We start from the raw sequence: 13667 nt of genomic DNA, 5'->3' as shown, positions 1-13667 counted from the left end.
TCGGCCCCGCCCCCTTGGACCACCCCGTCTCCAGAGCCGTGACGCCTGCGCCAGCTCGTTTATGCCCGGCTTGGCCTCACGGAGCACGCGCGCTTCATAGTACTCTGATTGGCGAATCTGCGCGACCAGCCGCATTCTGATTGGCGGAGCCTCTCCCATTCCTGGCCCGGAGGTCCCCAAGCTCTGCACCCGCCTTGCTGTGGCGCAGGGTTGCGGTAGCTACTTGGACAGGTTGCTGAACTCGAGGACGGGTGGGCAGTCTCGACTACATCCGGGCGATCCAGTCACGCCTAGTTCCGCGGTGCCCCTTTCCACGACCCCGGCCGAGCATGTTCTCCAGGGCCCAGGTGAGGCGGGTTCTGCAGCGGGTGCCCGGGAAGCAGCGACTCGGCATCTACAGGTTCCTGCCCTTCTTTTTTGTCCTGGGAGGAACAGTGGAGTGGATCATGATTAAAGTGCGCGTGGGCCAGGAAACTTTCTGTAAGTGGGAGTGCAGCGGACTCCGTTTCCTTTCAGGAAGGCACGAGGCGGCAGGGATCCGTTTTCCTAGGGGGTATTCTTAAGAGTGCAGACCGCTCGTTCTACTCAAGAGCGCTGAGCTGTTTTTACCCTTGCCAGAAGGGCAAGTGCTGTTCCATTTGCTTGGCAGTCGAGACCGGCCCGGCTGTCCCATAAGCGGGCACATTGGTGTGCAGCCCAGCGACCTTCCCCGCAATTTGAGGAGAGGGCACGTGCCTCCAGTCCTCTCAAGCCTACCCTTCACCCATGCTGGTGACATTGTTTGGGCCTAAGGAATAGACTTGCTCACAGCAACCGTAGAAGGGGGTGGATCCTGAGGATTCATGAAAACTTCGGACAGCTGGCTAGTCCTCTTTGGACTCTTCATTCCAAACCCTGGAGGGAGCTGATCTGCCTAGCTAAGCCAACTACCACTGTCTTTACAGGGCAGTCATTGGCACCAGGTCTTTGGGTCAGATGCCCCAGCACTCTGAAAGAATGCCTGGCATTACTTTGCTGAGGACTAACTCTGGACGGGCCAGTTCCTCTTTCAGGAGGACTTCTCCAACCCCTAGGCCCTATCTGCTTTGCCCCTCTCCTGAAACACTATCACTTGTGAACTGCCAACCCTCCTCGGGTTACATTAGTGCTTCCTCTAGATAGTCCATCAATCCATTCAATATTTAATGAGCAACCGTGAAAGGATATAATGAACAAGGCAGAAGATCCCCCACTCTAGAAGAGCTCTAATGGGAAAGACAGATCATAAAGACCATGACCATTGAGTGTGATCAGTGCTGTCAGGGAGAAGTGGGAGGAGCACAGGAGTCTTGGATAGGCACCTCAACTGGACTAGATGGTGCAAGGAAAGCTTCCGGAAGCAGTTACCATAGTAAGGTAGGACCTGGTTGATTCTGTGTGCCCCAGGTGAAAGGAAGTTTTGTGGAGTTGAAAGCATCTTCATGGCAGTGGTGAGAACAGATATGGGGGCCTTGTATGCTGTGTGTTTGAGGGATTGAAGCAGATGAACATAATGAGGAGTCAAGTGGCTAGAGAGGCGCCTGCAGGGCCACAAAGGGATTGGAGAACTGAGAATGTATCCCCAGGATTGAAGAGTTTTAAGCAGTGAATTAACCCATGTGGAGAATGGATCCTTGTGGAGAAGAAATTGGCAGGAACACTTACACTGTCTGCCTGTCCAGATTTGAGATGGTAGCCTGGTCTAGTTTGGGGGCAGAGGGATTCCAAAAAGCGGGTGGAGTTGAGAGACACCCAGCAGTACTGACAGGGCTTGGTGATTGAGCAGACTCAGGAGATAAGCAGTGGAGGTTTCTGGCGGAACAGCTGTGGCGGGGTGCAGAACACAGGCAGGGCCATCCTGGACTCCATTTGGGACAGGCTGAGGTGGAGATGGTTATACAGATCTGAAGCTCAGGAGGCACTTAAGGGCAAAAATCTGGATTTGTGGACCATTCACAAGCAAATTGTGATATAAGTCAGTCAAACCCTAACATTTTAAGGGTGACTGAGAGTGTCCAGAGAGGCAGGGAGGTAAACTAGGAAAGACTGTTATGACAGGTTAAAGAAGCCCAACACTGTGAAGAGGAGGTAAACTTTGCCCCCAGGAGACTGGAGGATATGCAAATATTGATCAAAAAGGAGAGGGTGGAGAGAGGCTGGAGATCTTGACCTGTGAGAAAGTGGGAGATGATGGGATCTGAGGTGGGTGGCAGAAGTAGCCCTTGGAAATTAGCTGGAACAGTTCTTTAATGACGACTTTTATCCGTGAAGGAAGAGTTCATGGCCATTTGGGGGTGGGTGAAGGGTGAAGGTCATGGCTGAGGAAGCAGAATTGTCAGGCATTACAGTGGACCCTGTTAGAGGCATCAGTTGGCCCTACAGTGCATCAAAGCCTCCGTGAAGGAAGAGTTCATGGCCATTTGGGGGTGGGTGAAGGGTGAAGGTCATGGCTGAGGAAGCAGGATTGTCAGGCATTACAGTGGACCCTGTTAGAGGCATCAGTTGGCCCTACAGTGCATCAAAGCACAGAGAATTAATCTGTGGTTGGTTGGGGTTTTGAGGGTGTGTCAAGAAGTTAAGATACTGACAAGATTGTGAAGGAATTTCATTTGGTTTGGCAGGAAGAGAAAACAGGAGGGGTATGGGGAAGAAGTTGGTGAGGTCCAGGGACAGGAGGGCCAGAAAGGTAGCAGAAGTAGAAGTCCTAGCAGAATTCCTTCAGAGGAGCACTGCAAGTGATTGGAGAAGGCAGGGAGGTGAAGAAGGCTGGCGCTTCATTCCCATGGGTCATAGTGGTGCCTGGAGAGAAGGTATAGGACAGGCGAGAGGAGCCTCAGCTAGAGGCCAGCGTTTTCAGTGATGGAAAGAAGGTGCCAAGGCAGAGAAGATGGTGACAGTGAAACCTTGAAGGAAGAGGACTTTTTACCTGAGGGTGGAGAATCAAGTCTGGAAAAGCAGCAGCTGAGAACGAAGAAACTGACTTCCTTTCCCCACCCTGAGACTTTTGGGTGTGGGTGAAGGAGCAGCAGAGAGCTGCAGGGCAAAAAGTGCCTTTGAGGGGCCAGGTTTTTGTTAAGGATGACTTGAGAGAGCACAATAGAAATTGTGGGGGAGAAGGAAGTGAGGGAAGCCTTAAAACATTGCTAAGAGGTGTGCTAGGACATGAACTATCTTTGAAGACACTTTCACCCTATAAAGTTCTTCACTTTATAGGGTAAAAATAAAGTCTAGAACTCCATCAGCGTCATTCTCATTCAATTCATTTTGTTTTCAATTGTTTATTTTGTCATTGAGTAAACATTAATGTTGAGATTCAGAAATAGGTGAGAGACCTAGACTATTGGTTGAATTACTCAGATGTGATTATTTTAAATTCCTTAGTCTCTTAGAAATCTAAGCAAACTTTTTGTTTAATACAGATGATGTCTACCGTAGAAAAGCCTCAGAAAGACAATATCAGAGAAGGCTGGAAGATGCATCAGAGACTGAACTTCAGCAGACAATAAAGTGAATATGAAGTTTCACTACTGGTTTCAGCTCCTTTAAACACTTACTTTTCAGATTTCTTGTTCTGACACAGCTTGTCCTTTAGAAGTTGCACAGTATTGCAAAAACTGCCTTTACAAAGAGTTTTTATAGTTTTGCAGTCTCTACTTGAATACTTCCCAAGTGACAGCACTTGTGGGAAAATTATTTCCTCCTAATACACCCACTCAATGAATCTAGCCCATGAAATATTTCTTAAACAATTCAAAGATTCGGATACTTTTCAGTGCAGTCTGAATTATTTGTGAAACCCTTTGTTTTTAGGCCACAAATGATAACCTTATTTGCTTTTTTGCAGAATTAAATCATGGATGTAAAAGTAAAAATCTCCCTCACATGGTCATTTAAACCGGGATAATTGTGCAGATTACATTTCTGCCAGCTACCAATTATAAACTTGCTAGGATAGGATGGTGGGAATTCCTGACTGACTATACATTATTCTTGCTAGTGCTCTTGTGAAAAGAAGCCCATCCCTTGTCTGACTCCACAAACATACAAGGGCTGGACCTCCTTGAGGACTATGGTCAACAGGCTTCATACCCCTCTGTGATGAAGATGCTGCTCTCTCATGTAGCTGCTAAAGATAAAGGCAATTGCTCCTTCTATAAGTGAACCTACACAGCCTAAAGCAATCACAGACTTGAACTAAATCAGAGGCTCAGTCAGTTAAGATAGATTTGGCAATCTGAGACCCAGCCTAAGTTTGGGTCAGCTGGTAGAAAAAGCAAAGGCACCTTTCCATGCTTGGATAACCACATCCAACATATTTTCAAACAAGAAAATCTCTACATACTACAGAAGACTAAGTTTCAAAATAGTTTCTAAATATTGCACAAAAATAAACAACCTGTTGGTTAAGGCCACAGTGTACCCTCAAGTTAATGATTTCTACTAAAAATATGTCTTCTAAATTTTTTTAGGGAGTTTGGGTGTGTTGTTCCCCCAAAACTCATGTGGAAATCTGATCCCCAATGTGACAGTGTTGGAAGCTGTTTGAGTCATGGGGGTGGACCTCATGAATGGATTAATGCTCTCCCTAGGTGGGGGGATTAATGGGTGAGTTCTCGCTCTAGTAGTTCCTGCGAGAGCTGGTTGTTTAAAAGACCATGGCACCTCCTCTCTCTCGCTTCCTCTCTCGCCATGTGATCTGCTTGTACCCACCGGCTGCCTGCCGCTTTCTCCCATGAGTAGAAGCAGCCTGAGGCCCATGCCAGATGCAGCTGTCCCAGAATCGTAAGCCAAATAAACCTCTGTTCTTTATAAATTACCCAGTCTCAGGTATTTCTGTTATAGCAACACAGACTAATAACATCTAGAGATTTTTTCTAATTTAAGTTAGTCCATTTATGTTACAACCAATTCAGTGTAAATAATTGCCTACTACTCAGATCTCATTAAAGCACTACCTACAGCCAGCTCAGAGTCATCACTGGGAGATGGCTTGAATGCGAAAGCCAGTAATGACTGACACCACAAGGGAGAAGAATATGATTTGTTGTATTCTCATGCCCAGTTGTATCATCTAGAGTTCCTGGTGAACCTAACCTTATAGGCACTTTTAGTGATTAGAAATAAATAAAAATTGCATAAGAAAAATTGTGGTACGATTCTCTCAATTATATGGCCATCTTCCATACGTTCCCCCTTGCCCACTCTCCCAGTTTTAGAAGTTTAAGTAATTTGATACATAAGGAGAATATGTCACACACACACCTTTTACAAAGAATAATACTAAATACTAATAAAACCATTAGCCAACTTCTGTTGTCTGCTGTGGGCTTCTTCCCTAGGCCACCCCCCTGCCTCCACCCCAGAGAGAACCACTAGACTGAATTTTGTGTTGACCTTCCATAGGGCTTTCCTCTCCATTTCTTTTTCTTCTATTAGTGCTGATTTATGGAAGGACAACAAACTTGAAAATAACAGGACAACATCTGACTGTAAAGCAAGTAGACTAGCAAAGAGCTATTACTGTATTTGATGCAAGACACATTTTCAGAGCACTTTGTGTTTGGAGGCTATGAGTTAAGAACTCATCTTTGTTAACCAATGTGGAAACTTTTAATTTTCCCTTAAAATTTTTTTTAACTCTCCTGCTAGGAACACGACTCTATCCTACTTATCAGACACCGGAACTATTTAAGGAACGTGAAAGTTAAAAAAAAATTGCAGTGCTCTTATATGCTGATTACAGCACAGCAGTGCCCTCTAGTGTGAACTACAAGGCAAAAAAGTTTAATAATTTAAATTTCAAACTATAGTACTTATTCTAAGATGACGAAAACCTAATTAGCATTTATTGCTAAAAATCTACTGCCATAGTGGTACTGGGCAAAAAAAATGGGCCTTTGGAGCTTCACTCTATCATCTGAATTGATAAAGTACCTAAGTTAGGCACATAGTAAAAAATAAATGAGGCTATTTTAGTCCATCTAGCAGTTTTATTTTTGAAGAGTTACCTAAATCCTGATGTTATAACTCAATCACATAAACCTCCCTTTTTTTGTACGTTTGAATTTTTCACACTGAGTTACCTCTCTTTAACAAAATATACTTTGGATCATGGTGTCTTCCAAAGCAATTTCTCTCCTTAGTAAAGCAGTATCAGTGCTTAGTCTTCACATATGTATTAAATTTGGAGTTTCTTGTCACATTTATGTGCAATCCACAAGACATGAAAACCAGAAAATACCCCAAATAGCAGAATAGCCTATTTGTTCAGTTCCTAACTTTCATTCAGCTGACCTAGCATACTTCCAAACTAAAAAAGAACACAGTAATATTTAACAGTATTTGTTTGCTCCTAGTGTTCAGCTGAGATGTTTAACTATGTACATCAGTGATTGTTCAAAATATGCTCATAAGCACAGATGGCAGTATAGCCCTAAACTATTCAGGAGAATAAAACCACAGGGATTTGCAAAGTGATATTAGAGGAAAACAGTTGGTTGATTTTACCAACACTTTCTATTAAAAGCGTGGTCATGTTTTAAGAGCTTATAAACATGTTAAAGACACAGCCAAGCCACCTGTCTCTTCTGGCCACAATAAGCTGGCTATTTGAAGTGGGTTATACTGCTTTATGATAGAGGACATGCTTTCCTCACCCTCTGCCCTCAGTAACTCTATCTTCAATTTTAACTTCAACCTGCATTTCTACCCATGCTGAGGACACGCTAGGAATTCCTTGACTGCCGGCCTGAGAGGTGTGGCATCAGGCATTTCAGGATGCGGTCCGACTATATTCAGCTTCTGTGTTAATGCAGCCTGACCCATGAACCAGGGGTCCGGACACAGATTTTCACCTCCTCCTGAAGAACTTTCTTCCCTTAAATTGGCAGCCTTATCCTTGTCAGCATGAAGTCAGGGCTTGCAGGAGTTAAATCTGCTTGAAACTAACATCTAACAACCAAACCTGGTTAATCCAAATCACTTTGCAAACTCCATTTTTATTTGGATTAAAAAGCTTTAGATGAACAAACATATGATACATACATGTTATAAGACTAGTTACCACTTAAACCTCAGATGATATGATACAGAAATCAGAATAAACCAAGTTTTGGTCAGGTCTGAAATGTTCAAGCTGAAAAGTCATCAACACCAATTTGGGGATTTTACGCAGATAAATGTCCCCTCGATTCTTCCTCATAGGAAGGAAAGGGTGGGTTAAAAAACAAAACAGAACAATTAAAGACCTTTTAAATCAGCTGACATACTATTTTAAACCCATACGTTTTCCCCCCATATAAACAAAATTTTTCTCCACAGGAACTTACATTTTGAAAATATTTAGGCCATTATATTTTCTATGCCACATTACTACAGTTTCTAAGAATCATGAAAAAAAAGACGTATAGTTTTCTTGTACTTTAAATCAGGACTTTTTTGTTTTTCTTTTTTGGAAGATGGCTGACCTCAAATCTTATATCCTAAATATTAACTGATATTCTCCAAGTTAATATACAGAAAGACATGATTCTAAAATAAATACATAGTTTTGTTTTTTTTCTTTTTAAAAAGAAAACTTACTTAGGGCCTGCCTAATGGCACCCTGGGCTGGCTCTTCACTGCCTTAAGGAAGCCCTTGGATGGATCTATGGTTCCTATAGCACCTCTAGGGACTGCGAAGGAGCCCAGAGGAGAAGTGTGCTGGCTTCTAATGCCCTCTGTGGCCCACAGTGAAGAGTTTTTAGAGGCTCCCAAAAGAAGTCTCATCCAGACCTTAAAAAGGGAAATAAAATGAATGCATGAAATAAATGATTTAACCAAAATTAAATTTCAGGTTTTTTGGTGTAATTCACAGATGTCTAGAAATCAAAGAATCTGATTGCATTATTTAGTCCATGATGATTCAATGGCCCAAATAACCAGGAACTGAAGATTTATCTGATCCAGTTCAACAATAAGGTACTGACATACTACTGCCATACATTTTTTTAAAATTCAAAATTATTTGATGCAAACTGAGATCTAGTGGTTGACTAAAGGCAATTAAGTTATAAGGGCCTCCTGTATTTAAAGTATCTAGATACAAGAGACTTTTTCCTTTCTACACTCTTTAGCCCTCATGATTTAAATAAGTATGGTAATTAAACATGCAGGTATTGATTCATAGCAGATTAAAAGGAAAAAAGTATCCACTGAGAGTCACTCTCTCAATTTACAGACAGCAGTGGACACTCCACCATGATGGCAACCACCCTGTTGCAATAAAGCAGTTTTCAAAACATACTCCCAGCCAAGTGTAATAATGTTTCATATTTGTGGCTAATATACTGCCTCCAAATGTTTATTCTAGGGTCATATAATAAAGATGGGGTCACCAAACCCAAGTGTTTGGGAATCTGTAATGGTCTTTTTAGTGAGCATTTCCTTAAATTATGATTCCCTTCTCAAAAGCACAAGCTGCAAAATTAAAAAAAAAATTAGAAAGTATTAAATTTCTGATTGAGAATTACACCCTGAAATTTAGAAGAGAAAAATGCCACATCTGATAATGAGGAAATAAAGAATACTAAAACTATTTGCATATGCAGGCAATCTACCCGTTCACAATTATGCTTCTGATACAGCTCATATCCAGTTACACACACTGTTCCCTATGTCAAGTTCGGTGTTATGTTTAAAAATAAATCACCTTCATGCACACTTCAATGTTTTTCAATGTAACAGACTTAAAATTTTAAATCACCCAACATGTACAGGCATAAATTGTGAATTATAAATAGATCAAAAGTACCCTTAAACTTACCAGCCAATACTAAATATAATTCAGGGTTGTGCACATGTTCTGTAAAAATCACTAATACCATAGATGTCTAACTCAGCACAAGAAAAAGTATTCTTTCTCTGTAGCTGTCCAGGAGGTACACTAGCTGCAAACAGATACACAGCACTGACCACAGATTTCTGTAGTGAGCCTCTGAGTTAACAGAGTGTGCCATGTCTGTCAAACTTTTATAACCTAAATAACAACCTTTCAAAGAAAGCACTTCATTTCACCTGTAAGAAACAACTTTTGTGGAAAGTGACTTAAGATATTCAGGCACATGAAACAGACACAAGTACACTCCCTTCCTTCTCTAATATGTAAACTAGGACCAACTTCACATTTCACTGTCAACTTAAACTAATTTGTAAACTCTTGTGTGTATTTTTTTCATTTTGTTTGTTCTTTTATAAAAAAAAAAAAAAAGAAAAAAAGAAAACACAAAAGCCAAAAAACAAAAACCCCACGCCAAGACAAAACCTTTGATGGTTTCAGTTCCATGGCAACAAGTGGAAAGATAAAACTCCAAGTGTACATATACAACCAATTATGAAACTGGTTTTAAACAAAGGAAACATATGCAAAAAAATCTTTGTGTATTTGATAAAGTCAACTTAATATAACAAAAACAAATTGAAATAGCTTATTAAAAGTGTCCTTATATAAAAATGGCCTTGTGATGTACAGTAAAATGCAATAAAAATTACTATCCTTTGTTCCTTCCCCCCACCCCCAGTAACTAAAATGGCTACTGTTCCACAACTCTTTATGCTTCTATAAAAGAAATGTAGTGATGTGACTAAACGTTTTCTAGGTTATATGCATGGCGAATGTTGAGGGTGTCTCGGAGCATCAAATCCCGAAGGCGCCAGAGAGCGTCTGCCATGGTGGTGTGGGCCCCTTTACTTTTCAGCCAGTGCGAGGGTAGGCGGCTCTCCTGTTCTTTCGACAAATGGACGTCGCGTCTTCGAGCTGATAAAGCACAGACAGAGAAACAGAATTTGGAATTTTAAGATCACAAAAGCTCCCTGAGTTCTAAGGTCTGATAGATTTATTAAAACACAAAACATATAAGAATTATTAAATATTATGATTTTGCAGAATATTTCCAAGCAAATTTCTTACATCATCCTTTTAGGCAGTAAAAGATCTGATCATTTAAATTTTATCGTAGGCATCTCTGATATTGAATACTTAAATGTTAACAAAAATGCCTAAGAAGGTAAACATGTGAAGAAGGGAAAACATACTTCCTACTCTTAAAAAGAAATCAAATTAACAAATTTGGTTTAGAAATGAAAAACTAGTAGGGCCAAGCCTGTGGTGCACTCGGGAGAGTGCAGCGCTGGGAGCGCAGCAGCGCTCCCGCCGCGGGTTCGGATCCTATATAGGGATGACCGGTGCGCTCACAGCGCTCACTGGCTGAGCGTGGTGCAGCCGGTCTCAAAAAGGACAAAAAAAAAAAAAAAAAAAAAAGAAATGAAAAACTAGTAGAAACTTTTCAATTTCTCTCCAGAAATTAGGCAAGCTACCTCAGTATATACTGAAAATACATTGTCTGCTGAATGAAATGAATAATTTGATAGGTTAACAGAAAATGCTTTCCTTCTAATTTAATAAATGTTTGAAAAGGAAGGAAAAAAAAGTGCTTTCCAATGTATTTTTCATCTTTTTAAACTGAGGTGAAATAATTTTTAATTTACCCAAATGCATCTATACCAAAGCCCAAGTGCCTGGAAAATAATTGAAAAAATTCAGAATATGCTTAAAAAGATGGCAGCAATATTTATGATAAAACTAAGCTTTGAAATTTGGTGGAAAAAACATTTTCAGTCTGTGATGTCAATATGCAAAGAAGCACCAAACCATTCTATAAAATATACGATTTATTATATGTGTAAGAAAAAGCAATGCTTATTGTACAATACAAAATGATAAAAGCAGCAAGAAGACTTTGAGGAAGTATGTGTTTTGCAAAGGCTTATTTAGAAGGACTCTCCTTACCTGCCAGGGTCTGGTCCCACTTGCTAATGCTGTTGGACTCAGCACTGAGTCCTTCAATGTATTTCAGGTAGGCCTCTGAGTGGAGAAGCCGCTGGGTCTTTGGTGGAGGAGCCACAAACATGGGCGTGGTTGGCTGCTGTATGACAGGGGGGCCAGATGGAAGTGAGCCAGGATATGGAGGTGGTGCCTGCTGCCCTGGAGGCCCCAAAACTCCCACCTGAAAAAGCATAGGACCACATTGTAAGGCAAAAAAAATACTCTGCCCATGTTCTGAGAAGGAAGATGACTAGAATTCTGTTGAGTCCTAGAAAAATCAAACTGGCTCACCTGTTGTCCATATGGACTTCCACCTGGAGCTGGAGTCCCTACTATAGGGGCCACTCCTTGGTTCATCACACCTATAATTCATAATGCAACGGCACAGTTAGAGGCTCTGAGTTGAGATGACTGAAAAATACTGTCTGATAAGAAATGATGACATTTATAATGCAAACCTATGCACCTCTGCCCTTGAGTCTTTGTGGATAGGAACCCTAAGCACCCCAAAGAGGATTCAAATAGAAAATTTCTATTCTTTTGTCTCTAGGAACTTAAATTACACTGCTGGTTCAACTTGTTAGATGTACATCAATTACTCGAGTGGCTTAGAAATGATTTGAACCCTGCATAAAATTCTAGTATTTCCTTAGGTAAACTATAGCCAGAATATAACTATTTTGAAGGTAATTTTCTTCTGACAACACATTCTCCTGAAATTGAAGCCTGTGTTTAATTTCAGCAGGAATGGCATTGGAATCAGGCTCAACAGTAACCAATGTGCTAGGATAGCAGGAACACACGGGAAGAGGCTCTGGAAGTGCACAATTAAATTAGCTTTGTGGAGGTTGGAGGCCCAGTCTTGCTGTCCCCTCAGAGGCCACCAGTACCTGTGCTAACTGGAGTCACTGTGTTAGCAGAGAGAGGCCACTTCCATTTGATAGAGTAGTACTCTGAAAATGATTATCTGGAAGCGGAGTAGCCTTGCTGCTATCACTTTAGATGCAAAATGACTAAGGATCAAAGAAAGACTTCATGGTCCTACTATATTTGTACTATGTCCCTGGTAATAATTTTGTAAGCTTCCCTTGGTGAATGCTCACAGCAATTGTTGTCTCACAGGCACTAGTTGATAATAACGAGGTGTCCTAAATTTAGTGTCCAAAGCTATTTTTATCTCAGGGCCATCCATTTGCTATTCTGATAAAATACAGAAATAGGCAAGGGACCCAGTTCATTAAAAACTAACAAACTACAACCCCAAACCGTGGTGAGCTATTCTTTAAAGCTAAAACAAGTCCTGCTCATTGCGTAGAAGGATTGAGAGGGGCTAACTTCATAGTCTATGCTTCTTCTGGATTAAGAATGCTGATATTTTGATCAGGCAGAAGCAGCCCATTATTCTAAGGTTCAGAGCTGTTAAATGCTGCTTCCAAAAAGTATTAGACATCCTCTTATTTGCCAGAGAGAAAATATCAAGTGAGAACAAGCTTCTGTTTAAAAAGCAAGGATTTTTAAATTCTAAGTATCCAGAAGTGTACCTGGATCACAGAGTAGAATCCTGATGATTATCTGCGAATGAATGAAGAGGCTGTGGTGGGTAACTGCTGCTCAAGTGACATATTAATCCCTTACCATCCCCCACAGGACACTCACCCACCTTAGACTCCACAACACGGCAGAGCTCCCAGTGCTTCCTACATCATTGCTTTGCAGGGCAGCACAAACAAATGAGCAAATTCCTCTGCTTCCTCTGTTTACAAATGCCACGCCAGAGGCAGCAGATAAGAATGTGAGCTGAGTCACCAGAGGAGCTCACCGAATCCCCCACTCTTCAAAGCCTGTTCAGATACGTGTATGTGTAGGCACTTAGAGCGATTCTTCCCTGTCTCCCTGCCTATAACAAGGTGTGTTGTGCTTCCTTCAAATGCAATGTAGAATCTGAAGAGAGGGGGAGGAAGATAGCTATGTCCCAACACCCACCAAAAGACATCTGCTATCCTAGATGGTACTGGCCTTACACATGGCTCCCAGTGAATACTACATGCACCCAGAAGGTGTCAACTCCAACCTGCTCTTACTGACTTAGTGAGACACCCTGGGCCAAGGTGAGAAGGCACAGAATTAAGGCCAAGTCTACCTGCCACATGGGTATGACAGACTCCTGCTGCAATAGCAACTCGCACAAAGGCTACCATTTCTATAATGAAACACACACCCCCACAAACATTTCTTCCTTTGGGAACATCTGAAGCAAATGCTTCTATGGAGCTATGGCCAGTCTCTAAGCAACACTCACAAAGAATGTGCCTGGAGCTTCCAGGCCAAGCCACCAGATTTGCTCTACTTGCACACTGCTGGGTCTACCCTCTGTGGCATCATTTAGAACCCCGCAAAACCCTATGATTGGTAGGTCCAACAGTGGTATAAGCAAATCTAACAAGTTCCCATCCACATTTTATCACCTGGGTTGGGCCCCTACCTGATATTCTACCCTCTGTGGCATCATTTAGAACCCCGCAAAACCCTATGATTGGTAGGTCCAACAGTGGTACAAGCAAATCTAACAAGTTCCCATCCACATTTTATCACCTGGGTTGGGCCCCTACCTGATATTTTAGGTAATGGACCAAATGATATTCAAGTCATCTAAAGGTCACATTTCTTCCAACTAGATTATAGCTAATGGTTCTTTTGCATATGACAGCAATTAATATGGGAACTTATGATTTTCCCTCGTTTGTTTTCTTTAAAATAATCTTTCAACTTGCTAATTCATTATAAAGTG

At 41.6% G+C, this 13667-nt stretch overlaps 2 protein-coding genes across 3 annotated transcripts in view; one reads left to right on the top strand and one right to left on the bottom strand.

Annotated features, from left to right (window-relative positions):
• The first annotated feature begins 155 nt into the window (after positions 1-155).
• On the top strand, positions 156-3542 carry SMIM4 (small integral membrane protein 4). Of its 2 annotated transcripts, none has more exons than XR_550460.1 (2): positions 156-347; positions 3438-3523. XR_550460.1 is itself a non-coding variant. In XM_008572551.1 (2 exons), the coding sequence occupies exons 1-2, from the start codon at positions 330-332 to the stop codon at positions 3527-3529; spliced, it is 243 nt and encodes an 80-aa protein (XP_008570773.1). In that variant the 5' UTR covers positions 156-329; the 3' UTR covers positions 3530-3542. The 2 variants fall into 2 exon arrangements, 1 of the variants encoding a protein (XP_008570773.1); XM_008572551.1 differs by having other exon boundaries at positions 156-480; positions 3438-3542.
• Positions 3543-5988: 2446 nt separating this feature from the next.
• The window catches only part of PBRM1 (polybromo 1), a 116379-nt gene continuing 108700 nt past the window's right edge, over positions 5989-13667 (bottom strand). The window contains exons 30-32 of the mRNA XM_008572572.1: positions 11171-11241; positions 10844-11060; positions 5989-9811 (exon numbers count right to left, since the gene is read on the bottom strand). Of these exons, the coding sequence (XP_008570794.1) occupies positions 9639-9811; positions 10844-11060; positions 11171-11241 (461 nt within the window). The 3' untranslated portion in view covers positions 5989-9638. The remainder of the gene's footprint in view (positions 9812-10843; positions 11061-11170; positions 11242-13667) is intronic.

Source organism: Galeopterus variegatus, unplaced genomic scaffold (genome assembly GCF_000696425.1).
Source record: "Galeopterus variegatus unplaced genomic scaffold, G_variegatus-3.0.2 Scaffold806, whole genome shotgun sequence".
NCBI lineage: Eukaryota > Metazoa > Chordata > Mammalia > Dermoptera > Cynocephalidae > Galeopterus > Galeopterus variegatus.
The sequence above is the reverse complement of the archived record's forward strand: the minus strand, read 5'-3'. Positions and strand labels throughout refer to the sequence as shown.

Coding starts and splice junctions, on each gene's coding strand:
- SMIM4 (XM_008572551.1), top strand. CDS start 330: ATGTTCTCCAGGGCCCAGGTGAGGCGGGTTCTGCAGCGGGTGCCCGGG. Junction 481..3,437: donor CGTGGGCCAGGAAACTTTCT/GTAAGTGGGAGT, acceptor TGTTTAATACAG/ATGATGTCTACCGTAGAAAA.